The sequence below is a fragment of the Lissotriton vulgaris genome, chromosome 7 (assembly GCF_964263255.1).
Source record: "Lissotriton vulgaris chromosome 7, aLisVul1.2, whole genome shotgun sequence".
Lineage (NCBI taxonomy): Eukaryota > Metazoa > Chordata > Amphibia > Caudata > Salamandridae > Lissotriton > Lissotriton vulgaris.
The window spans coordinates 682882953-682908171 of NC_141695.1; the positions used below are offsets into that span (position 1 = coordinate 682882953).

General features: G+C 46.1%; 1 protein-coding gene across 2 annotated transcripts in view; it reads left to right on the forward strand.

Annotated features, from left to right (window-relative positions):
- The window catches only part of ATAD5 (ATPase family AAA domain containing 5), a 413976-nt gene that overhangs the window by 166089 nt on the left and 222668 nt on the right, over nt 1-25219 (forward strand). For both annotated transcript variants that reach the window (XM_086930884.1, XM_086930885.1), the window contains one exon: nt 8332-8482. In XM_086930884.1, the coding sequence (XP_086787010.1) occupies nt 8332-8482 (151 nt within the window). The remainder of the gene's footprint in view (nt 1-8331; nt 8483-25219) is intronic.

The following is a 25219-nucleotide window of genomic DNA, read 5'->3' on the forward strand; positions in this document are numbered from 1 at the left end:
AGCCCCCTGGCGCATACTGGAGGTTCCAGGTGGGCTAGTTGGCCCCCAGGGACCCCTAGTATGCAAGGGGAATTAGTTCCCCCTCTTCAAACATGCACGGGGGCTGCGTTGCAGAGAGGTGTAAAAAGGGGCGTGTCTTCATTACACCTCTCTGCAAAGCAGTCCCCCTGGCGCATACTGGAGATTCCTGGTGGGCTTTCAGGTCTTATATAGTTAGGAATTAGCATTAAAGAACCTTGCAAATTCACTGAAAAAACCATAGGTTTCAGGCCTTATATAGTTAGGAATTAGCATTTAGAAAACCTTTGAAATTCACTGAAAAAACCATAGCTTTCAGGCCTTATATAGTTAGGAATTAGCATTTTAAAAACCTTTAAAATTCACTCAAAAAACTATAAGTTTTAGGGGTCTTATAGTTAGCTGGACATTTCACTCATACAATACCATTGGAATTGCTCCTATATAGTTAGTTGTACTAACTATATTTCGCGCTTATATCGTATGCGCTCGGGTGCTCCCGGGTGCGCTTACGCCGTGCGTATCACGCAGACGCGGCTACGCGATACTTCAAATGATGTTTTCGTTTGCGGCAATAGCTTACCGGTGCGCACACCGGTACGCGCACCGGGAGCGCTCCAGGGCAAAAAAAAAATGAAGAATATACATAAAAAAATAGTATTACATAAATATACAATATAGGATTCATTATAAAAAATATTATATTTGATAGCAATAGAAATTTGCTATTAAAAAACCTTTGAAATTCACTGAAAAAAACATAGGTTTGAGGCACTATATATAGTTGGGAATTAGCATTTACAAAACCTATGAAATTCACTGAAAAAAACGTAGGTTTGACACCAGTTATAGTTAGCTGGAAATTTTACTGACATACAACATATTAACCATTACTTAAGAAGACTAGGTCACACGACACAGCATCGATTGTCGAGTCTGTACTAGCAAAAAAAAAAATCAAGAATCCCAAAACTATCAAAAGGAATGCAAAACTACACTTTCCTGCTCATGTGACCGAGAATTTCCTTTGTTAAACCTAATGAGGAAAAAAACATTGACAGAGTTACTGATGACACCATCCTTGTGACAGACCTCCTTTCAGTGTAATGTAACCCTTGAAGCACATATTCAGAAATAGAAACTAAAATTTTCAAAAAAATAGATACCCATACCAGTTACAACAACCAATTCAGTAATACCACCATCTATATACACATCCACTCATTCACCAACAGTTCTATATAGTCACTCATACATATATTCACTCATCAAATGCAGTGAAACACCTATACATCCTGTTACACACCGACAGTCATCCAAAAGTTACTCACACACATAATCACACATGCAAATAAACTATTGATCATCCATTTATTTGCATATACAGCTATACACATACTACCACCTTACTTCTAAGGAAACGTACACATGCTTACTCTCTTAAACAATCACTTATAGAAACACATACTTATTTAAACAAGAACTCTTTCAATCTCTCACTCTCACATATACTCACTTATATACATCAATACTCACATATACTAGATTAAAACATATGTAGTTACTGATAGACACTAGTGAGACAGTCATTCACTCACTAACACTCACATATACACACTCATCCACCCATACAGTCCTGCACATATGCTGTCTTCAAAACACATACAAACAGTGAGTCAGTCATTGATGCATCTATGTGCTAAGTAACACCCCCACCCGACCATACAGACACTCATAGTGATACTAAAAAAAATCTAATAACCCATATACACACACATGTAGCTACTCACCAACCCATGCAGCCACTTATACACAAAGTGAAACACTGATACAAACATTTAAATATTTAAACAATACTCGCTAATATATGTATTCACTAGGATACACTTAATAAGCCAGTTAACCAATCAATTTTTTGAAAAAAACATCCATGAAGACACTTATTTAAACATTTATTCTTCCTTCGACCTTTACATGTACCTATATAAAACATATTTATTTTTCAGAAAGACACACATTCACTGGATGATGTTATCAGAAATGTCATGAGTGATGTCACTGACCATGTCATGAGTGATGTAATATGTGACTGACGTCATCAGCAGTGCATTGCAGGCGCGCAAGTTATAGTGAGTCCAACTAACTATAACGTGGGAATTTCAATGGTTTTATGTCAGTAACATTTCCAGCTAACTATAACTGGTGTCAAACCTATGGTTTTTTCAGTGGAAAAAAAAAATTATATATATATATATATATATATATATATATATATATATATATATATATATATAATATTATATCCCAACACTCACGGGGGTTAATCCTGCTCGGGATTTAATGGCACAAAAGATAAAGAAACAAACGCATTTCAGCGGTACGCCTTCATCAGTGTTAGGCTGCCGCCGCTCACGGACCTCGTAATTTATACGTCATTACTGGGCAACATGACAGGTTTGTGGTCGCCATTTTAACTTCAGGCGACACAGCATAATTCAAGCTTATATACAATTAACATTCATATGCCGAAGCAAACTCATAATTCAAACAGAACTCATTCTCAGCAGTGTCTATAGATATAGATATAGATAGATAGATAGATATAGCAACAATCCTTCAAACAAACCCTTCTCAGAAAATGAAGGAGGCGGACCACGAGAAACCAAACAGGAAGGTAATTTCTCTTTCCGGGGATACTCATTAATAGTCATAAGCACTGAATTATCTCCGCCCATGAGCGGGAACCCGGAACACACAAACAATATACATATATGTGTGTAAATATAACCAAAAGTACATAGTACTAACTAATAAAACACATATACATGTATAATGCCATAATATGCAGCCTAACATATATACATAGGCTAATAAAATCAAACCTTACACACGTTCTGAAGCATGAAAATATGCTGTATATAAACGCAATAAACAGGCATGAGCCTAAAATGCATTTCATAACCATGAAAAACCTTTTATTTTCATCAAAGAACCTGTTGTAAACAGTTATTAGCCTAAAAGGCTCCATATGAAAAAATGTCTGTGTACAGAAAATCAGACTGGCACCCTGCCTCTAAGGCCCCAGAGAATCTGCACACTTTGCCTTTAAGGTCTCCAGGAGAACTCTGTTCCCATCATGCACCACAGGTGACAGTTAGGTCAGTTCTTTTTTCCGGCTTGTTCTGTGAGGAACGTGGAACTTGAGCCCTGCTCATTTGCAGTATTTTTTGTCAGAAGTTGGTTTTTCTTGTCATTTTTTGGCAATATATTGCTTTGTTGGTGGTTTACTATCTTTTTCTGACTAGACTGTTGGTGTTTTTTAGTCCGAATGCCACCTTTATTTTACAAATGTCCTTCCTGTGGGAAGAAGATGTCAAAAACTGATCCACACTCTGTTTGTGTGGTGTGTCTTCCAGCCTCTCATAGGGTGGAAGATTGTTATCACTGCCTCAACCTTTCTAATAGGACTTTATGAGAAAGGGAGAAAATGAGGTTGCTTGGCCTTCTGGAGAGAGAAAACTGTGGTGAGAAGAGTTCCAAGGTTTGTTATCATCTGCTAAGCCATCTTCTAAACCTAAACATCGAAGATCAGCGTCTCCAGAAGGTAGAACTAAAAAACATCGACTCCAGGGAGCGTCGCCGTCAAAAAAGGTGCGCTCGACGTAGAGATCCAGATAGCCGTCAGCAGTGTCTGCGTCGAAGAGGGCTCCATCGACGCCGAGGACTTTCCCAGTGAGGCAAGGTTCAGCGTCTCGACAGTCGCCGTCGAAATCCTTTTCGACGTTGAGACATTTGTTGTCGATTGCAGTAAGGACGATGTCGGGAGCGCAACGTTCGACGTCGAAGGATCGTGAGAGATCGACGTCGAGGGAAGAGAGACGTCCGACGTCGAAGGATCGTGTGTCGACGTCGAAGGGTAAAGGTGTCGACGTCGAGAGGGAGTCATCGATCGACGTCGAAGGATAGACCGAGGTCGAGAAAGACGTACATCATAATCGAGGAAAAGGTCGACTTCGAGAGGAAGAACGGCATCTAAGGATTCGACGTCGAGACCTAAAAAGAGCAGGTCAAGGTCTCCATCGCGACGTAGGTCGACGTCGAAGCTTGCTTCGGGCTCTAAGCATGGAGTGTCTAGGTCTCCCCCACCTGAACACAGGTCGGCGTCGAGACTATCAAGACCAGCCTCTCGGACCTCACTTAGGTCTTTGTCGAGGTCAGAAATAAGTCCAGAATCTATTGTGGAGTCTTCACCGCATGATCAGTAAGACGACAGGTCTGCGGTGGGGCAAGAGACAGTGCACCAGGACTCTTCCGTGGTGGCTCATTCGGGCTCAACCTCAGGGCAGGTGTCAGATGACAGACAATTGGTGCCCAGACAACGGACTCCTTCTGGCTCATTGGTCTCTGAGCACAGTGTAGCTTCCAGAGCTTCCAAATCTTCAGCAGGGCTGCATATTGTGCAGGTGTCACCTGAGGCTTCACCTGAGCATACAGAACGGCTTATTAACTTGTCACCGAGGTGGCTTGAAAGTCTTAGACATTGGAAGATGCGTCCAGTGATGGGGGGGAGAGAGCTCCGGTCCCTCGGACGGAGCTGCATAGAAGATCACGCTCGAAATCATTAGTGAGAGAGAAATCACGGTCAAGGGAGCTTAGGAGGCAGTGATCGGCAACTCCTCAGAGAAGGCGTAGAACCCCTTCTCCATCTTCTACGTCATCTTCGTCTTCTTCAAGATCTTCATATAGAGACTATTCTCCCACTATATCATCTACTCCGCCTTCCAGGGTGTCTCCCGTGGATGATTTGAGCACATTTAATGATGTGTTATGTCGTGGAGCGAATAAGTTCAACATCAAGATGGCAGTTCCCCAAGTAGCAACGTCAGTCATCTTTGAGACCCTGCATCACAAGACGACTGGCAGGCCTCTAGTGCCGTTAGTGCCCGGGTTGAAAGAACCAGCAATGAGAACATTCCTAACTCCGGCCACGGTGGGTTCAGGTCCTTCTAGGATTGCAAAGAAGTACAAGGCTCCAGAAGAAGATCCTTTATTTTTGCGTTCTGACCCACCTCCAGACTCACTTATTGTGGCGGCAGTCAGAAAAGCGCATTCTGCAGCGTCTACCTCTTCTGCTCCACCTAAAAAGGATAGTAAGAGTATGGATTCCTTGGGGCGAAGAATGTGCAACACCTCAGGGTCGGTCATGCGAGTGGCCAGTGCGGCATCCTTATTGGGCCGCTATGATCGTCTGCTCTGGGACTCAGTGGCTCGTTTTGCAGATAAACTCCCTAAGGAGGATCAGAAAGACTTCCTGGAAAAAGTGGAAGAAGGAGGATTAATGGCTAACCAGAGCATTAGTGCGGCTGCTGATGCGGCGGATCTGTCAGCTCATGGTTATGCACACGGTGTTTGTGCTAGAGGCGGAGGCTCAGAGGAAGATGGTAAATTTACCTTTTAATGGTTCGACTCTGTTTGGATCTCACGCTGACGACGAGATGTCTAAAATGAAAGTGGAGTTGGACACTCTTAGGCCGTAGGTCTTGAAAAGAAGAAAGAATTTAAACGTCGGGGTAATTTTCGTCCCTTTGACGAGATCTTTTCAGCAGAGGAGCCAACAGACGAATTGGTCTTCGCAAAATCAAGGCCAGAATCAACAGAGGTCGCAATTCCAACAGCGACGACCTGGACGAGGCAGAGGCAATGGAAATAGGCAGCAATCATCTGCTACCAAGCAGCCTCAAAAACAATGAACAGAGGCTTCCTCTACAACCGTGTGCCACTCCGGTTGGAGGAAGTATTGCGTGTTATCTGGACGAGTGGAAACATCACAAAGGACAGATGGGTGCTGGGTATCATTCAGAGCGGGTACCTTTTGAGATTCAAGAAGCCACCCCCTGTCATGCGTCCTCTAAAGATGGTACAGTGGAATATAAAGCGCTTACAACAGGAAGCGAACGTCCTTCTGATGAAGAAGGCCATAGAACCAGTTCCATCTCAGCAGAGAGGTCAAGACCTGTACTCTCGATTCTTTCTCGTAAAGAAAAAAGGTCCAGCTACGGAGTTCAGACCCATTCTGGATTTGAGACGGTTGAACAAATTCATTCGGAAGGAGAGGTTTCGAATGCTGGCTCTTCATCAGATCTTCCCTCAATTACACCAGGGGGATTGGATGTGCTCCATCGATCTGAAAGATGCTTATTTTCATATTCCAGTATCCAGAAAACATCGCAAGTTTCTCAGGTTTCAAGTAGCGCCTCATCATTATCAGTACGCAGTACTCCCTTTTGGCCTGAGATCAGATCCCAGAACATTTTCAAAATGTATGGCGGTAGTGGCGGCTTGTCTTCGAAAGAGCTGCAAAAGGCTTCCAGTGGCGACTGACGAACTGCTATTGGCTCAGAGACGGACCCCTTTCCAGATCTCACAGTAGTGACAGATGCATCACTCCTTGAATAGGGTGGCCATCTGGGAGAGGTGGCAATCAGGTGACACTGGTCTCTGGCGAAGTCGGAGCTCCATATTAACTTGTTGGAGCGTCAGGTGATCCGACTAACATTGAAAGCATTTCTTCCCTCTGTCAAAGGGAAGTTAGTGCAAGTGTTCACGGACAACACCACCAACATGTGGTATGCAACATAGTATGGTGAAGTGGGGTCGTGGAACTTTTATCAAGAGGCCCTGCATCTCTGGTCATGGCTGGAACAGCAGGGCATAACCCTGGTGGTTCAACACATGGCAGGTTCTCTGACGCTTTTCCGCCATACCACTTCTGCCCAGAATTATCAAGAACGCCCAGACCCAAGTCATACTTGTGGTCCCAGACTGTGCATGGAGAATCTGGTAACCAGAGCTTCTTCGAATGAGCATCGATCCTCAGATCAGACTGCTCCTTTTGGAGGATCTTCTGTCGCAGCAGCAAGGGAAGGTGCTCCACCCGAACCGGTCAACTCTCTGCCTCAATTGGTGGAGATTGAGCGGCAGCAGTTGATATCGTTCGACCTTCCTTCCAGAAGTGTGCAATAATATTTTGGCAGCCAGGGGGCCCTCCAATAAGAAGGTGTAACCCTGCCGTTGGAAATAAATTGTATAACGTTGTACAGAAAGGTTTATTGATCCTCTCTAGCTACTATCCTTTGTTTCATTCTTTCTCTTGCCCAGCTGGGCTCCGCATTGGGTATTCTCAAGAGTCATCTTTCTTCTCGGTCTGCTTTCTTACGGCTGCCGAACCAACCCTCCTGTTCAAGTCCCTTATTGTAAATAGGTTCTTGAAAGGGCTTGTACATATATTTTCACCTACTCACTTTGTCAAGCCACAGTGGGACCTTAATTTGGTCCTCACATTTCTCTTGTGTGCTCCCTTTGAGCCGTTACATAATTGTCCCCTCTGGCTGCTTACCATCTAGACAGCCTTTCTCGTGGCAATAACATGTGCCCGGAGGATGAGTAAATTGCAGGCTTTGTCATGCAAACCTCCCTCCTTGATAACTTGTGGATAAGGTGGTGCACACCCGTGCTTCATTCTTGACAAAAGTTGTGATCTCCATTCCATCTAGGCCAATCACACTGCCTACCTTTTTTGCTCCCCTGCATTTCTCTGAGGAAGAGGAGCGTCTTTACCGTCTAGACCAAAAAAGAGCAATGCCGTTTTACCTTTATCACACTAGTTCTGGTTGGATGGCCAACTCTTTGTGGGTTATGTGGGAGCTATAAAATGTAACATGGTCTGGGCTACATTTCAAATACTTTCTAAAATAAGTAAATATGTAGTACGAGGAGTATGTCTTGTGGAAACCTGTTGCACTATGGACTTTAAAAGTCTCAATTTAGTGCAACAAGACATTTATGTAATTCGAGGTAACCTATCATATTAAGGTGTTATATGAAGTTTCTGTCTGTACACAATCTGCCATTAGTATGGGATCACAATGCCTTTTGGTAGCTGGAGGTAGAACCTTTCAAGTGTTCAAATCGAAGATTGGAAAATGACTCCACTTGTGGAGGTGTGTGAAAGTTGACATGCCAGATTTGAGTTGTGATTTTTGGGGAGTGAAACATGGAGGGCTGTACCAAATTGCTTTTACGTTTTCTTTGTTGGTACACACTCGGCAAATGGGTAGAAAGTAGGCAACACTAGAAATTACTAGGTAATTTTTTTAATTTCATATTCATTCTTGAAGGTTGAGTTCTGTCTAGATATGTGCTCTTGTAAGGTGGTATTTGACATCACATTGCTTGAGAACACTGGACTTCTTTTTAAAAGAACTTGCCATCTCATTTTACAGTTTTGATTTTACAATATATTTGTTTCTACAGGTATTTGAAGTCAATGCGTCTTGCCAACGAAGTGGTCGCCAGATACTCTCTCAGTTAAAAGAAGCTACACAATCTCATCAGGTGGACAAACAGGGCACAAACACACATAAGCCTTGCTTTTTTAATACTAGTAACACAAGCAAGTCCCCAAGTAAGTGAAATATAATAATCTTTTGAAGTAAGTTCTGTGTATTATGTAATTAAAAGAAATCTTAATGATTACATTATTTGTTGTCACAAACCTAGAAGAACACTATTTCAATTTTCAGTCAAACTATTTCCCTCCGATATCCCTTGGGCACCTGGCTTCTCAAGGAAAAAATCACACTGTTTACTCCTGTTATTCACCATATATTTTGTCTGTTTATTAAAGAGGCCAACAACCCTTCTGATTTACTTATAGAAGGTTTGGTGACCTGCCTCTCTGCTATTAAGAAGGCTAATCTCGTTCAGAAAATGGCTATGAAGTGACTATGCCCACCCGTAGCTAGGGTGTAGGTGAATGGGGTTGGCAGGGGTAGCAGGCAGGGATGTACCCTCTCCCCACTCCTGTTTGCCCTGTACATTGAGTCTCTGGCAGAGACGGTTAGGTCCAATGCATCAATCTCAGGAATAGAAATTGTACGGTAAGAACACAAACTTGCATTATATGCGAATAATGTCCTGCTGTCCCTGTCAAATGCATGCAGTTCCATCCCTGGTAGAGCTAGATACCAGAGTTAAGCTTTTAATATGTTTAGTTGCTATGCCCTAGCGTGAATTGGAAGAGAAAATATGTGAGAGGTAGCTTACGCATTCAGTTCTAACTAATGAATGGATATGTGCATATCCAAGTGTGTGTGTGTGTGTGTGTGTGTGTGTGTGTGTGTGTGTGTGTGTGTGTGTGTGTATATATATATATATATATATATATATATGTATATGTATATGTATATGTGTATATATATATATATATATATATATATATGTGTATAATATGACTGGAACGGCTGAATCTGCCATAAACAAACTTTTGCTGCATTTACAAATGGGTGTCAGCGGAGAGTGCTAATAGACGCGACTGTAGTAGCCAACACCTGCCATATAAGGAGAGGCCTTGTATATACAGTTTAAACTCCATAGAATATAGGTTAAGGCAGTGCACACAGATAAAGGGAGCTACGGTTGGGAGGTCTGGGATTCGTGCCGGTATGATGCCCGAGAGTGCATCCATTCAACCCCAAAACAGCCTCTGTGGAAAGAAAAAGCCATGTGAACTTCACATTACAACAGGGTCTACACCAACCACAAGACTCTTGGCTTAAGGCAGCTATCACCTGGGTTCAGGAAAGCAGAAAGGCTTTTGAGGGCAGGGCCATTAATTACTCATTACTAAAACATGATCACAGTATTGTATTGTAGTTCCTATTTTCCCAATAGGCTCTGCGCATTGGAATAACATAAACGATAGTTAAGACGTAGGACTGAGGTCGACTAGGTCTCTATTGAATATGTTCGACTTAATTAGGTTTGCCAGCTAGCTCAGAGGTCACTAGAAACTTTCTCGAATGAACAGGGAGGAGTGAACTTCCCTGATTAGACAAAAAGGGATTAGCGTCTGACACCCGCATAAACATGACAACTTTGCTCCCTCCAGAATAAGGAGTATATCTCCAGAGTCGTGTGAAAACAATAGATAGCTATTTCACTCAGTCAATCGTGCATACTTAGTTTCACCAGAGTGCAGAGAAATAGAGAGACGGGCGTTTTCAATAAAAGGTGTTATTTATTGAGCAGTCTTCTTTCTCATGCAAGAGAAGTGAATTGCTACAATTGCAATACTTGTCATAAAGTAAAGTGCGTACAGTTAAAGGAGTATTATGAAATAATACTGTAAAAGCATTGATATGGTTTCTGAGCCATATGATACTTAAAAGGTTTAAAATATATACAATTACATACAATGATAAAAGTTGACTAAACGTACTCAACTGATGTTTCTAAATACGCCTACCCCAGTGTACCTAACCTAAGCCTAGTACGTGGGAAGGAGTAAAGGAGTTTTTAAGTTAAGTTAGTTTTGCCCAGAATCTGACTCAAGAATTCTCTACGGATCTAATCAGCTCCGTACCTTGGTTTTGGAATGAAGGAGGTCTTGTATCTCGCTCTCAGGACTCGATCTCCCTGTAACCCGCAAGGGTGAATGGAAACACCAGACCTGGATTTTCTCGGCAGGAGAAAAAGACAGCGTCTTTCTCAGTGCGTCAAATGGGAGGGACGGCTTCCTTCGGCACTCGCATCAGCTGGGCTTCGGATAAGTAGATAGCCGCTCTGCTCCAAACCACCGTGTGTTGCTTAGGGCAAACGCTGGTATATTTATACCTGGAAGGTGCCGTGTTTGACGTAAGGTTGGACATAAGACGTCAATAAAAGATGTCACTAAGAACTGGCCGTTCTTTCGGACTCGCAGGAGTTCTAGGACAAATCAAAACAAAAGCATGGGGAATTCCCAGGTTGCTGGAGGTTTGGTTTGTTGAAAGAACTCGTACTTTCTAGGAGTCTAAGGAAGTTGCCTTGTCGTATTTGGATTGCATTGGCTATTACTAAATATGGATATAATTCTTATGCCTTTATTCGGGTATGATTTGTTATAACCACTTAAGGGCATAAATCGGGAATATTTAATTAGGGTCCTAGATACGATCACAACACCCACTCCACGTATAATGTCCATCATTACTAAATACTAAGCAATATATAAACATATAGTTATGCATGTGTTTCCCAGCCCACCCCACCCCAAAATACATCAAATGCATTTAAATGGTATAGATGCACGAAAATGAGTATTATACTGTACGCTTTCAAGCAGTGGTGTCATTCAGATAATACAAATATAAATATCAGCTGAATGAATTGCGAAAATTACATTCATGAAATGGCTCTTAATACAGAAAAAAAAAGGTCGAGACCTTTTCATCACATATTTATACAGAGGCTGATACAGAATATTGTCTCTAGAGTCTCTAGGAATAGAAGCTCTGTTCTCTAAGAATAGTTCTACTTTAAGCAGAGTACCTTGTGCCCAAAAAATCAATATTTTGGAAGTTGCGAAAAATAATTTTGCTTTCAAGGGAAAAAAATAGTTCAAATTTTTTTTAGCAGTGCTGTTTATAAAAACTGAAGGCCGAATTCAGAGTTCAGGGAACGCTGTGTGCTCGCTATTTCAATTGTTATTCTCGTTGTTAGGAGAGAACATTACCTCAGCTTGACCAGCAAAAAATTTTTCTACAACAGTAAGTGAAAGTTGGGCCAACGCTGAAAAATCAGAAATAGTGCATATATGCGATGCATTGCCATCATCGGTGTTTAGATCAGCAATGTTCACAGAAGGTTGTACTTGTGTGCTGCCACTTTCATCTCGTACTTCACCGCTACCTAATCGTAATGGTAAAGTCTCAACGAATGCCGTCATCAGAATCGTTAGCCGCTGGGGACAACACGTTGCAGGAGTCTGTACCGGACAAAGCAAAGCGTCGATATTCATTGGTACTGCTGATGGTAGTGTAAGACAGACGTCCAACACGCATTCTTCTCCGCATAGCAGACATCGAAGCACAGGTAAGATGCAATTTTGCCAGATCGGTCTGAATGAAATAAACCAGGTAGTATTCAGATCTTAGCCGGGCCAATCCGAGGACCTTAGGGATACGGTCTTGGTATCGTATTGCTAGGATTGTTTCTTCCATCGTAGCCTGAGTTTTGTCTGTGACTTGGCTTGCCATATCGAAGCAGAAGGAACTAAAATAAAATTCCTGCTACGAGTCCCAAAATAAGAGGCAGGCCACCGAAAAGAGAATGCACAAAATTCGGGAAGATGCCCAGAACTGTTTCGAAGGGTGCTAACAGTCCTGAAATTTTTTTCTTAAATACATATGCGATGCCACTGGTATCTGACATGTTTAAAATTTGGCTTAACGTTTCTACAAAATGCACGGGACAATTTGTCGATAATATTATTATTATTATTATTCTGAGTTTTGTATAGCGCCTGGTTACCAATAGGCATCCCCGCGCTTACCAGAACATAACACTACTGAAAGAATGAAGGGATTAAACGGAGAACAAAAAAGTTTTTAAAAGTTTACGGAACCGAAGAAGACTAGCTTCCGAGCGCAGTTGTAGGGGCAATGAGTTCCACAAGGAGGCCACATTTATTGAGAACCTTCTGCCACCCGTTCTTGCCTTTTTCACCCTGCCAACCTGAAGGAGATGTTGATGGTCAGAGCGAAGAGAACGAGGGGCCCTGTAAGGCTGGCCCATCTCCTCCAGAATAGGTGGACCTACCCCGTGCAGAACTTTGTGGGCGATACAAAGTGACTTGAATTTCACCCTGTCCCTCACAGGGAGCCAGTGCAGTGCTCTCAGCGCCGGGCGAGCAGATTGACGCCTGGGAAGACCCGTCAAAAGCCTGGCAGCCGCGTTCTGCACTTGCTGTAGTTTGTTCAGGGTAGATTCGGGTGCGCCCAGGAATAACGCATTGCTGAAATCCAGCCGCGAGATAAGTCCCTGGATGAGAAGCCTTCGAGTGGCCACTGGGAGCAGAGGCAGAATCTTCTGGGCTGAGCGGAGCAGGCCAAAGCACACGCCAGCAGTCTTTTTGGCATGGGTTTTAAACGATAGGTCCTGCTCCAGCCACACCCCCAGGCTCTTGATCTCCTGCTTGGGTGGGGGTACCGGTCCCAGACAGTCTGGCCAGCTGCTGGGGGACAAAGATGGAGAAGAGTTCCCCAGCAGCATCAATTCCGTCTTGGAGCCATTTAACTTTAGGGCTGAGCTGCACATCCACGTGTAGATCTTCTCAAGACACGTGTGCAGCCGGTCGGGATGGTGCGCCGACTGGGAGAGGCCTACCACCAGCTGAGTGTCATCAGCATAACTGATTATTTTAATACCCAGCGGCAGTACCACACTCTCCAGGGGGGCCATATAAACGTTGAATAAGGTAGGGCTCAATGAAGAGCCCTGTGGCACACCACACTGGAGAGGGGTTGAAGATGATTTTTCATGGCCTTCCCACACCTCAAATGTACGACCTTCCAAGAAGGAAGCGAACCATTTGAGGGCCAGACCTGTGACCCCCACCCCCGACAGCCGTTGGAGAAGCACCTGATGGTTCACGGTGTCAAAAGCAGCACTGAGGTCCAGGAGGATCAATGCCACTGATCCCCCCCGAATCCAGCATGCTCCTTGCATTCTCCACGACCGCCAGCAGGGCGGTGTCAGTCCCCTGACCGGGACGAAAACCCATTTGGGAGTCGCCCAGGAGGGAATTGGCTTCCAAGAAGTCCGAGAGGCGGCTGTTCACCAGCTTCTCAGCCACCTTACTGATACCCGGCAGCAAGGAGATAGGCCGAAAGTTGGCGAGGTCGGCGGGATCGAGGTTAGGCTTTTTCAAAAGGGCCTTAACCACCGCCCCTTTCCAACTGGGGGGGACTACCCCTTGGGCGAGGGACAGGTCTATCAGGTCCGTCACAGGGCCGCCAATTGTAGAGGACACCTGTTTGAGATATTTAATAGGTGCTGGGTCTTTCGGGGAGCCACTCTTCATAGACCTCAGAACCACCAGAACTTCCTCCATAGTGACCGGACCAAGGGAGGCCAGCTCCACCGATTGCATCTTAAGTTGAGAGCTGGAATTGTCATCCAAGAAAGAGACCTCGCCTAGCCGGGGAAGGGAAGCCAATATGTTGTCAATTTTGCTTTTAAAAAAAGAGGCCAGTTCTGTGCATTTTGAGCGAGGGTCCTCGTGGAAAACCTGAGGTTCGGGGGCATTCAGTAGCTCCTTAATGACCCTGAATGACTCTTTGGAAGAGTTGGCCGCAGAGCCTATCCGCTCTTCAAAGAATCCTGATTTTGCCACCCGAATAGCGGATTTATACCTGCTAAGAGCCGCACGATATTCTTTACGACTCGCCTCACTCCAGTCTCTCCTCCAGGACCGCTCTAGCCTCTTGCATCCCTTCCTCAGGGTTCTCAATTCCGACGAGTACCAAGGTGCTAATAGGGTATGTATCTCTGCCACTGTCCTTGCAGCTTGCAGGTCATACGTCTCTTTGGACGAGGTTAAAGGCACAGTTGTCTGTAAAAGAATAGACTTCATTCTGCTTAAAGTATCAATTTGAATAGAAGAGATATTCACAGAAGGCCATATTGCTGCCTCCATGTCTGGATTGCCGTTAGAAAGTTGTCTGAAAAAGGGCTCTATCTGTGTAGCTGGGGTGCCGTGCAGATGACATGAAAGGTTGTTTGATGAACCTTCGCAGGCTCCATGCAAGTTGATACCTTGACATAGAAGTGTACCGCTCAGTGATGTTTTACAATTATTACCACTAAGAAATACCTCTTTCTTGCCCCCACTCCAACATCTATGTGTATAAGGTAAATTCCAGGTTGATTTGATGTATCCTTTACCCAACCTTTCATACAGGCCTGCTGGTATATACTTTTGGCAATATTGAAACTGAAAAGTTGTTATCGGGATTGTAATGGTGCCATGTATTATCCATTCAATGACAGGTCTTTCTGACATTGTCAATGGTAATCTCAAGTTTTTTTAATGCTCAGCACCGTATAGTCTGCTCCTTTTTGTGCCAACGAGATTTATCTATCAGTAAGGTTAAAGATAGAAAATAATGACGTTATGTTGATTAGACGCCATGGCACGTGACCTGAAAGGAGGTTTTGTAACGTCCAGCCTAGCTGTACAATAGAACGCACTTGGGATTGACCATGTTGTAACATTATCATATCCTGTTCTATTATATCAATAGCAGATGATACAATGCTGTCCAGTGAATAGAATCTGGAGGACCGAGTCGTTAACCCATTGTCCACTACAGAAAGTGTTTTTTCCAAATTAATACGATCAATTTCTCGTATTTTTTCTGCAGTTTCAATTTGATTTAATTTCCAAGCTTCATTGTAAGCTGCATATATACCGGCGTATATGAAACGGTTTTTGACGCGGTTTGCGAGGTCCCAGTATGAAATCTCGCAAGTCAGCACCGTCTTTAAGTAATGTTAAGTGTCGCTTAATTTCGGGAAGTGTGGATCTCTGTAGCCAGTCGAGGCATAGTTTTCCTACACTGTATGTTGTAACTATCCCTGGATGTTGTCTCTGGGAATATCTTGGGTCTGGCCTGTTCTGTTTGAACCCCTGCACTTTGTTCAGGAATCTATCTTGACAGTTATTAGTGTCTGTGGGCCAGATCAACCATTTGTCCCAGTCAGGAAGTGTTCCGTTTTGTTTTAAAATATAGGCCACGTCTAACCTAATCTGTAGTGGTGTTTCTATCAGGCATAGGCTTTGATATAGATGGGTTGTTTAAATCTTTTATCTTGGCTAAACCAAGACAGGTTGTTTGCTGAATTGTCATTCAGGAACATTATTTGTTCTGGGATCATGCAGGCTCTGAACAATGCTTCTAAACCTTGTACCTGCCATCCTTTTGTACCCCAGATGGTTTTTGTCTCAATGTTGTTTTTCCAAAATTCAAAACCAAATGTAGACATTTTTTCATAAAATGTCTCAGAATAAATCAGTTTAGTATTTGTCAACATGTTTTTCACTCCTGTCTTATTTAACAGTTTGAAATAGAATGTTTCAGGATCAGTGACATTAAACCCTGAGAAGTATGGGAATTTCTCATAAAATGTTTTTGAACTGCCTTTTTGGCGAAGTTGGACAATGTTCCCATTGATTATAACTGAAAACATTTCTAGGATTTGCAGATTTATGCAGATAATGATGCCCAAAGTGATTGTAACAATACATTTCCTCATAATTCGACGAACCCTGTAAATCATGTTCTTTCAATTTTGCTGACATTTCTAAATCTGACATCATATTAATATTTTCAAAGTCCCAATCATCAGAGAAAGTACTAGGTGATACAAAGTCACTTAAAGAAATCTTAAATTGGTGTGGATATTTCAAGAGCTCAACCGGGCCATAGATTTCATAATCAGTTTTGTCCCATGCTATACCACCAGGTATAGGCTTTGCTGTGATGTTCACTGATGAGTTCTCTTTTTTCGATGTGTGATGATCTGTGTGGTTTCAGGACCAAGTTGATGTTCTGACTTGCTGTGTCCAATGTACTATATTTTCCATCAATAAATCTACCCAAACTTAAAACCAAGATGAGCCATAGAAGGAGGAAAAGTACACCTAACACAATCCATAATTTAATCCATGGTGAAGTTAGATATGTTTCTCTGAGTTGATGAAAGAGTTCTGTGATTTTTTTCTTTGAATGTTTTTGTTGCTGGTTTGTCTCCATGTTCACTTGGATCATTGGAAAAGTCATCAAAGTTGATAAAGTAGCCAGATGCAGTTCTGTCAATTGGTGGAATTGCTTCCGGATTTCCATTGATCTTTGCATTTTCTTTTGTTACATTTGTATAGTCCGATGCTACATCGTTGTAGACTGGTGTTTCTTGATGAACTGTTGCAATTTGGGTTTCAAGAGGCACAAGTTCCATGGCTTTGTTGCATAGTCCTTTTTTAATCACTGCAGGTTTGTCAAATGTGATTAGTCTCTCAGTTTGAACCTCTTGGATTGTAGCCAGATTTGGTCTTCTGCTATTTCTTGGGGGTCCACTGGGCCTACTACTTATTATTGGCCACATGATTGTGGTTTCACCAGGTCGATTGATACAACTCGGTTCTCCTTTTTACCAGCAAGTGGCGGTAGTACAACTGATCTTGTTCCGCTGACAGCTAAGACAGGTACTGCTTTTCTGGAAGAAGGCCCAAATTCCTTCTTCACCGCGATCTTTTCTCTGACCAGATCCCCAATCTTTGGAATCCAGACAGGTCTTGCTGGGACAGGTGGTTTTTCTTCAGTGGCAGTTGGCTTTAGCTTTTTGTTACTCAGACTTTTCCTTATTTCATTTAAGTCCTGTAAAACAGCCAAACGATCTTTGATATCAAAGGCTTTTTGTTGCACCACTGAAGTCTGACAATCCAAGTCCTGAATGATCATTCTAGTACCAAATAAAAGTTCGTACGAACTGATACCTCCTAGAGAATTTCTTGGCATGTTATTAAGACTATGTTGGACACTTATTAGATGGTTGACCCACCCGTCATCCGAACCTAATACCCTCTCTGTAATAGATTGCTTTATGTCCCGGTTTTTTCTCTCCACTACCGCATTTCCCTCGGGATGGAATGGACTAGAATACCGCAATGCAATGCCCATGCTGGCCATGGCCTCCTTGTAAGCCCGAGAGCTAAACGCAGGACCCTGGTCAGAATGTAGCATGCCAATTGCGTATGTGCCGATAAAGACTCGCAAATCTTTTATAACAGTTCTGGCGTCAGCCGAGCGCTGGGGGTCTCATTTAAATGAATCTCGTCTTAATATTTATGGGACCACATTTGTCCGGTCGGACGTCTGCGCATAGATAGCCTGATGCTGTCTAATAGTGGTGTCTGGTCCGGTTCACAACTGCGATCTCTGTTGCAGTCCTGACAATTCATTGAAAAGTTATAAATTTCTACGCTCATCCCCGACCACGAGTATTGTGATTGTATTTCTATTAGAGATTTCAGGATCTCTTGGTTCCTCCGACCCAATCCCATGTGTGCTTCTTGTATCAAGAAGACTCTCCGGTTCGTGTTTGGAATTACTCGATCCCCCACTCCAAGGATTTGAGCAAACTGAACGGAGTTCGCATCAATTATGTATGTATTGCCGAGTGGATAGTTTAGAGGTAACGCAGCATAATTGCATTCCATTGAGGCTTTTATTGCAAGCAGCGTTTCGCCATCTATTTGTTTTTGCGTACGCTTTTTTGTAGCTACAGAAGCCGAGTGATCAGCTGCCGCTGTGGCTTTGTCAGCTAATGAATTCCCTGCAACGTGAACGCCATCACGTTGAAGACTCTGCGTATGTATCACGTGAGTCTTTTGTAGTTCTTTCTGCAAAAGGACTACTTTTTCCCATAGTTTTTGGGGCTCGGCCTACGTCACCACTTCGTCAGAAGTCGGGCGGAGCTCCGAGCCATTTTGTTACGGGGCTCAGAATAGTGAAGTAAAAATTCCTCACTGCGCGAGATTTTTCCGTAGTTTATTTTGGCATCTGCATGCTAATTAGTCCTCGCAATGCTGTGTTTTTAGTAGCCTTCACGCAATAGGCCATATGGATTTCAGTCTGTGCACTTCCTGCATATTCTGTGTGGTTACGCGCAGGGGAGTTCAATAAATCGTCAATTACGAGCTGTCAGGGTGCCGCGGTAATTGAACCAGATGTTCTGGGCGCCTTCACCAGTCTGCAGTGAGTTTGGTGGGCGCGCGTTCGTCTGCATCCTTTTATGTTTAAGTGTTGGCCTTTGAAGAGCTGGTTTTCACATGTGTATGAGTGCGCTGTGGATGCGATGAGGAGACCGATACTGCCGACAAAGCTGAGCATGAAATGGAGACGTCTGAAGCCCAGGAGAGAGTGACAGACAGCTATGACTCCGAGGAGAGAATGGCTGAGAGGCACGCTGTCAGTGACGGAGCAGGCAGGTAGAGAGCACATCAAAGCACATGCGAGGTAGTTCACCAAACTGTGGATATTGTGTAAGTGATGTGGAACAGAACATCAGATGCTTTTGCGCGGGTTTCAAGAGTCATTGAATTCACAGGCAATGTAAACTAACACCATGCCTTTAGGGCATTGGCGCTTTAGAAAAAGTGGCGCTACAGCTGCAACACGGGCAAAGTCAGCACGGATTATGAATATACGTTAAAAACAGGGCCCGCGTTGAAAAAACGAACATTAGAAAGTTGTGCGCACTTGTCGTACAAACATAAAATGCTCTCTTCGTAAATGTCCCAGTTATTTCACGAGATAAGGACCGATTTGGGCTGTCATTTCGAGTGAGCTACAATATGCAGCCCCTCAAAAGACGCTTGTACAGGGATCACAGTTATACAATTTGCAGATTTTGTGGCCACCTGGTATTTAGCAGGTGCGATAAAGTCCGCTTCTGGAGCGCAATGTAGCCAGCTCAGTCCTGCGAATATTTAACATGAGAAAAATGCCTGGTAATTGTTCTGCAGGTCACTGACCCCGCCTCCAGCCTGGGTGACTACCGCACTCATGCAACTTAGGATTGCAGTTTCTATGCTTACATTTAATGGTTGCATGTACATGAAGACAGTCTGAAAACACACCAAATAAACACGGTCACGCTTTTCACGCCATCTTAATTTACAAGTATTTACTGAGACATTCGCATTCCCCCGGGAACGCAGCCACGGATCCCTAGGGGGACACACCCCACAGTTTGAAGATGTCTGCTCTAAGTCCCTTTACTCAGCCCAGCACGTGGCAATCGCCAGCATCAGGCAGTCTAGAGTGTTTCTTTGAAGATGTCTGCTGGCGTTTTGAGCTATGTTGTAACTTCACACGCTGGATGCCTCTTAAAGTCACAAGACACAGCGAGTTGAAACATGATTGATTGAATGCCGATCATAATACCAAGTGTGTCAAGGGCCATAGAGCAAGCAAGGAGAATGGTCCCCTATTCACAAGTAGATGAACAGTAAAGTACAGGAATTATCAAGGTTCACTGGGTTTCCCATGTCTCTAGGGCCCAGGGTGTGTATGTGTATTACTGTCATTGTATGTGCAATATGTCCCTGAAAGTGCATGAATGTGTTTGTGTGTGTCTGTGTATGCACTTCTGCCTCTATAGTCTCTATATGTGCATCTCTGCTTGTGTTTGTGTCTTAGTGTGTACGTGTCTCTCTATATATGTGTATCTGTTTTTGTATGTACATCTCGTGTCTGTGCGTGTCTGTGTTTACTTTATCTGCATTTTTGTGTCTGTATGTGCATCTCTGTATATGCGTCTTGTTAAAGCATAATGTGGAATTTTATTCATAAATTCTGTTCTTCGGGTGCCATCTGTGTAAGCCGCCACGTTGTATACAACTTGTTGGCTGTCATATAACACTTCCATCTGTTTCACGGCGCAGTGAGTGCCGAGTGAGTGCGAGAGTGACAGTGAGTGCAGAGAGAGTCAGTGCAGAGTGAGTGTGAGAGTGACTGTGTGCAGAGTGAGAGCAGATTGAGTGCCAGTGACTGTGAGTGCAGAGTGAGTGCAGAGCGACTGTGAGTGCAGAGTGAGTGCAGAGCGACTGTGATTGCAGAGTGAGTGCGAGAGTGTCAGTGAGTGCGAGAGTGTCAGTGAGTGCGAGAGTGTCAGTGAGTGCGAGAGTGTCAGTGAGTGCGAGAGTGTCAGTGAGTGCGAGAGTGTCAGTGAGTGCGAGAGTGTCAGTGAGTGCGAGAGTGTCAGTGAGTGCGAGAGTGTCAGTGAGTGCGAGAGTGTCAGTGAGTGCGAGAGTGTCAGTGAGTGCGAGAGTGTCAGTGAGTGCGAGAGTGTCAGTGAGTGCGAGAGTGTCAGTGAGTGCGAGAGTGTCAGTGAGTGCGAGAGTGTCAGTGAGTGCGAGAGTGTCAGTGAGTGCGAGAGTGTCAGTGAGTGCGAGAGTGTCAGTGAGTGCGAGAGTGTCAGTGAGTGCGAGAGTGAGTGCGAGAGTGACCGTGAGTGCTAGAGTGAGTGCTAGAGTGACCGTGAGTGCTAGAGTGAGTGCTAGAGTGACCGTGAGTGCTAGAGTGAGTGCTAGAGTGACCGTGAGTGCTAGAGTGAGTGCTAGAGTGACCGTGAGTGGCAGAGTCAGTGCGTGCAGAGTCAGTGCGTGCAGAGTCAGTGCGTGCAGAGTCAGTGCGTGCAGAGTCAGTGCGTGCAGAGTCAGTGCGTGCAGAGTCAGTGCGTGCAGAGTCAGTGCGTGCAGAGTCAGTGCGTGCAGAGTCAGTGCGTGCAGAGTCAGTGCGTGCAGAGTCAGTGCGTGCAGAGTCAGTGCGTGCAGAGTCAGTGCGTGCAGAGTCAGTGCGTGCAGAGTCAGTGCGTGCAGAGTCAGTGCGTGCAGAGTCAGTGCGTGCAGAGTCAGTGCGTGCAGAGTCAGTGCGTGCAGAGTCAGTGCGTGCAGAGTCAGTGCGTGCAGAGTCAGTGCGTGCAGAGTCAGTGCGTGCAGAGTCAGTGCGTGCAGAGTCAGTGCGTGCAGAGTCAGTGCGTGCAGAGTCAGTGCGTGCAGAGTCAGTGCGTGCAGAGTCAGAGCGTGAGAGACAGAGCGTGAGAGACAGAGCGTGAGAGACAGAGCGTGAGAGACAGAGCGTGAGAGACAGAGCGTGAGAGACAGAGCGTGAGAGACAGAGCGTGAGAGACAGAGCGTGAGAGACAGAGCGTGAGAGACAGAGCGTGAGAGACAGAGCGTGAGAGACAGAGCGTGAGAGACAGAGCGTGAGAGACAGAGCGTGAGAGACAGAGCGTGAGAGACAGAGCGTGAGAGACAGAGTGTGAGAGACAGAGTGTGAGAGACAGAGTGTGAGAGACAGAGTGTGAGAGACAGAGTGTGAGAGACAGAGTGTGAGAGACAGAGTGTGAGAGACAGAGTGTGAGAGACAGAGTGTGAGAGACAGAGTGTGAGAGACAGAGTGTGAGAGACAGAGTGTGAGAGACAGAGTGTGAGAGACAGAGTGTGAGAGACAGAGTGTGAGAGACAGAGTGTGAGAGACAGAGTGTGAGAGACAGAGTGTGAGAGACAGAGTGTGAGAGACAGAGTGTGAGAGACAGAGTGTGAGAGACAGAGTGTGAGAGACAGAGTGTGAGAGACAGAGTGTGAGAGACAGAGTGTGAGAGACAGAGTGTGAGAGACAGAGTGTGAGAGACAGAGTGTGAGAGACAGAGTGTGAGAGACAGAGTGTGAGAGACAGAGTGTGAGAGACAGAGTGTGAGAGACAGAGTGTGAGAGACAGAGTGTGAGAGACAGAGTGTGAGAGACAGAGTGTGAGAGACAGAGTGTGAGAGACAGAGTGTGAGAGACAGAGTGTGAGAGACAGAGTGTGAGAGACAGAGTGTGAGAGACAGAGTGTGAGAGACAGAGTGTGAGAGACAGAGTGTGAGAGACAGAGTGTGAGAGACAGAGTGTGAGAGACAGAGTGTGAGAGACAGAGTGTGAGAGACAGAGTGTGAGAGACAGAGTGTGAGAGACAGAGTGTGAGAGACAGAGTGTGAGAGACAGAGTGTGAGAGACAGAGTGTGAGAGACAGAGTGTGAGAGACAGAGTGTGAGAGACAGAGTGTGAGAGACAGAGTGTGAGAGACAGAGTGTGAGAGACAGAGTGTGAGAGACAGAGTGTGAGAGACAGAGTGTGAGAGACAGAGTGTGAGAGACAGAGTGTGAGAGACAGAGTGTGAGAGACAGAGTGTGAGAGACAGAGTGTGAGAGACAGAGTGTGAGAGACAGAGTGTGAGAGACAGAGTGTGAGAGACAGAGTGTGAGAGACAGAGTGTGAGAGACAGAGTGTGAGAGACAGAGTGTGAGAGACAGAGTGTGAGAGACAGAGTGTGAGAGACAGAGTGTGAGAGACAGAGTGTGAGAGACAGAGTGTGAGAGACAGAGTGTGAGAGACAGAGTGTGAGAGTGCGAGTGCGAGAGTGAGTGTGCGAGTGAGTGTGCGAGTGCGAGTGTGCGAGTGCGAGTGCGAGAGTGAGTGTGCGAGTGAGTGTGCGAGTGCGAGAGTGAGTGTGCGAGTGCGAGTGCGAGAGTGCGAGTGCGAGAGTGAGTGTGCGAGTGAGTGTGCGAGTGCGAGTGTGCGAGTGCGAGTGTGCGAGTGCGAGTGCGAGTGTGCGAGTGCGAGTGCGAGAGTGAGTGTGCGAGTGCGAGTGCGAGAGTGCGAGTGCGAGAGTGAGTGTGCGAGTGAGTGTGCGAGTGCGAGTGTGCGAGTGCGAGTGCGAGAGTGAGTGTGCGAGTGAGTGTGCGAGTGCGAGAGTGAGTGTGCGAGTGCGAGTGCGAGAGTGCGAGTGCGAGAGTGAGTGTGCGAGTGAGTGTGCGAGTGCGAGTGTGCGAGTGCGAGTGTGCGAGTGCGAGTGCGAGAGTGTGTGCGAGTGCGAGTGTGCGAGTGCGAGTGCGAGAGTGAGTGTGCGAGTGAGTGTGCGAGTGCGAGAGTGAGTGTGCGAGTGCGAGAGTGAGTGTGCGAGTGAGTGTGCGAGTGCGAGTGTGCGAGTGCGAGTGTGCGAGTGCGAGTGCGAGAGTGAGTGTGCGAGTGCGAGTGCGAGTGCGAGTGTGCGAGTGCGAGTGTGCGAGTGCGAGTGCGAGAGTGAGTGTGCGAGTGAGTGTGCGAGTGCGAGAGTGAGTGTGCGAGTGCGAGAGTGAGTGTGCGAGTGCGAGAGCGAGAGTGAGTGTGCGAGTGCGAGTGCGAGAGTGAGTGTGCGAGTGCGAGTGCGAGAGTGAGTGTGCGAGTGCGAGTGCGAGAGTGCGAGTGCGAGAGTGAGTGTGCGAGTGCGAGTGCGAGAGTGAGTGTGCGAGTGCGAGTGCGAGAGTGAGTGTGCGAGTGCGAGAGTGAGTGTGCGAGTGAGTGTGCGAGTGCGAGAGTGAGTGTGCGAGTGAGTGTGCGAGTGCGAGAGTGAGTGTGCGAGTGCGAGAGTGAGTGTGCGAGTGCGAGTGCGAGTGAGTGTGCGAGTGCGAGAGTGAGTGTGCGAGTGCGAGTGCGAGAGTGAGTGTGCGAGTGCGAGAGTGAGTGTGCGAGTGCGAGTGCGAGAGTGAGTGTGCGAGTGCGAGAGTGAGTGTGCGAGTGCGAGTGCGAGAGTGAGTGTGCGAGTGCGAGAGTGAGTGTGCGAGTGCGAGTGCGAGAGTGAGTGTGCGAGTGCGAGAGTGAGTGTGCGAGTGCGAGTGCGAGAGTGAGTGTGCGAGTGCGAGAGTGAGTGTGCGAGTGCGAGTGCGAGAGTGAGTGAGCGAGTGCGAGTGCGAGAGTGAGTGTGCGAGTGCGAGTGCGAGAGTGAGTGTGCGAGTGCGAGTGCGAGAGTGAGTGTGCGAGTGCGAGTGCGAGAGTGAGTGTGCGAGTGCGAGTGCGAGAGTGAGTGTGCGAGTGCGAGTGCGAGAGTGAGTGTGAGTGTGCGAGTGCGAGAGTGAGTGTGCGAGTGCGAGTGCGAGAGTGAGTGTGCGAGTGCGAGTGCGAGAGTGAGTGTGCGAGTGCGAGTGCGAGAGTGAGTGTGCGAGTGCGAGTGCGAGAGTGAGTGTGCGAGTGCGAGTGCGAGAGTGAGTGTGCGAGTGCGAGTGCGAGAGTGAGTGTGAGTGTGCGAGTGCGAGAGTGAGTGTGCGAGTGCGAGAGTGAGTGTGCGAGTGCGAGTGCGAGAGTGAGTGTGCGAGTGCGAGTGCGAGAGTGAGTGTGCGAGTGCGAGTGCGAGAGTGAGTGTGCGAGTGCGAGTGCGAGAGTGAGTGTGCGAGTGCGAGTGCGAGAGTGAGTGTGCGAGTGCGAGTGCGAGAGTGCGAGTGCGAGAGTGAGTGTGCGAGTGCGAGTGCGAGAGTGAGTGTGCGAGTGCGAGAGTGAGTGTGCGAGTGCGAGAGTGAGTGTGCGAGTGCGAGTGCGAGAGTGAGTGTGCGAGTGCGAGAGTGAGAGTGAGTGTGCGAGTGCGAGAGTGAGTGTGCGAGTGCGAGTGCGAGAGTGAGTGTGCGAGTGCGAGAGTGAGTGTGCGAGTGCGAGTGCGAGAGTGAGTGTGCGAGTGCGAGAGTGAGTGTGCGAGTGCGAGTGCGAGAGTGAGTGTGCGAGTGCGAGAGTGAGTGTGCGAGTGAGTGTGCGAGTGCGAGAGTGAGTGTGCGAGTGCGAGAGTGAGTGTGCGAGTGAGTGTGCGAGTGCGAGAGTGAGTGTGCGAGTGAGTGTGCGAGTGCGAGAGTGAGTGTGCGAGTGCGAGAGTGAGTGTGCGAGTGCGAGTGCGAGAGTGAGTGTGCGAGTGCGAGAGTGAGTGTGCGAGTGCGAGTGCGAGAGTGAGTGTGCGAGTGCGAGAGTGAGTGT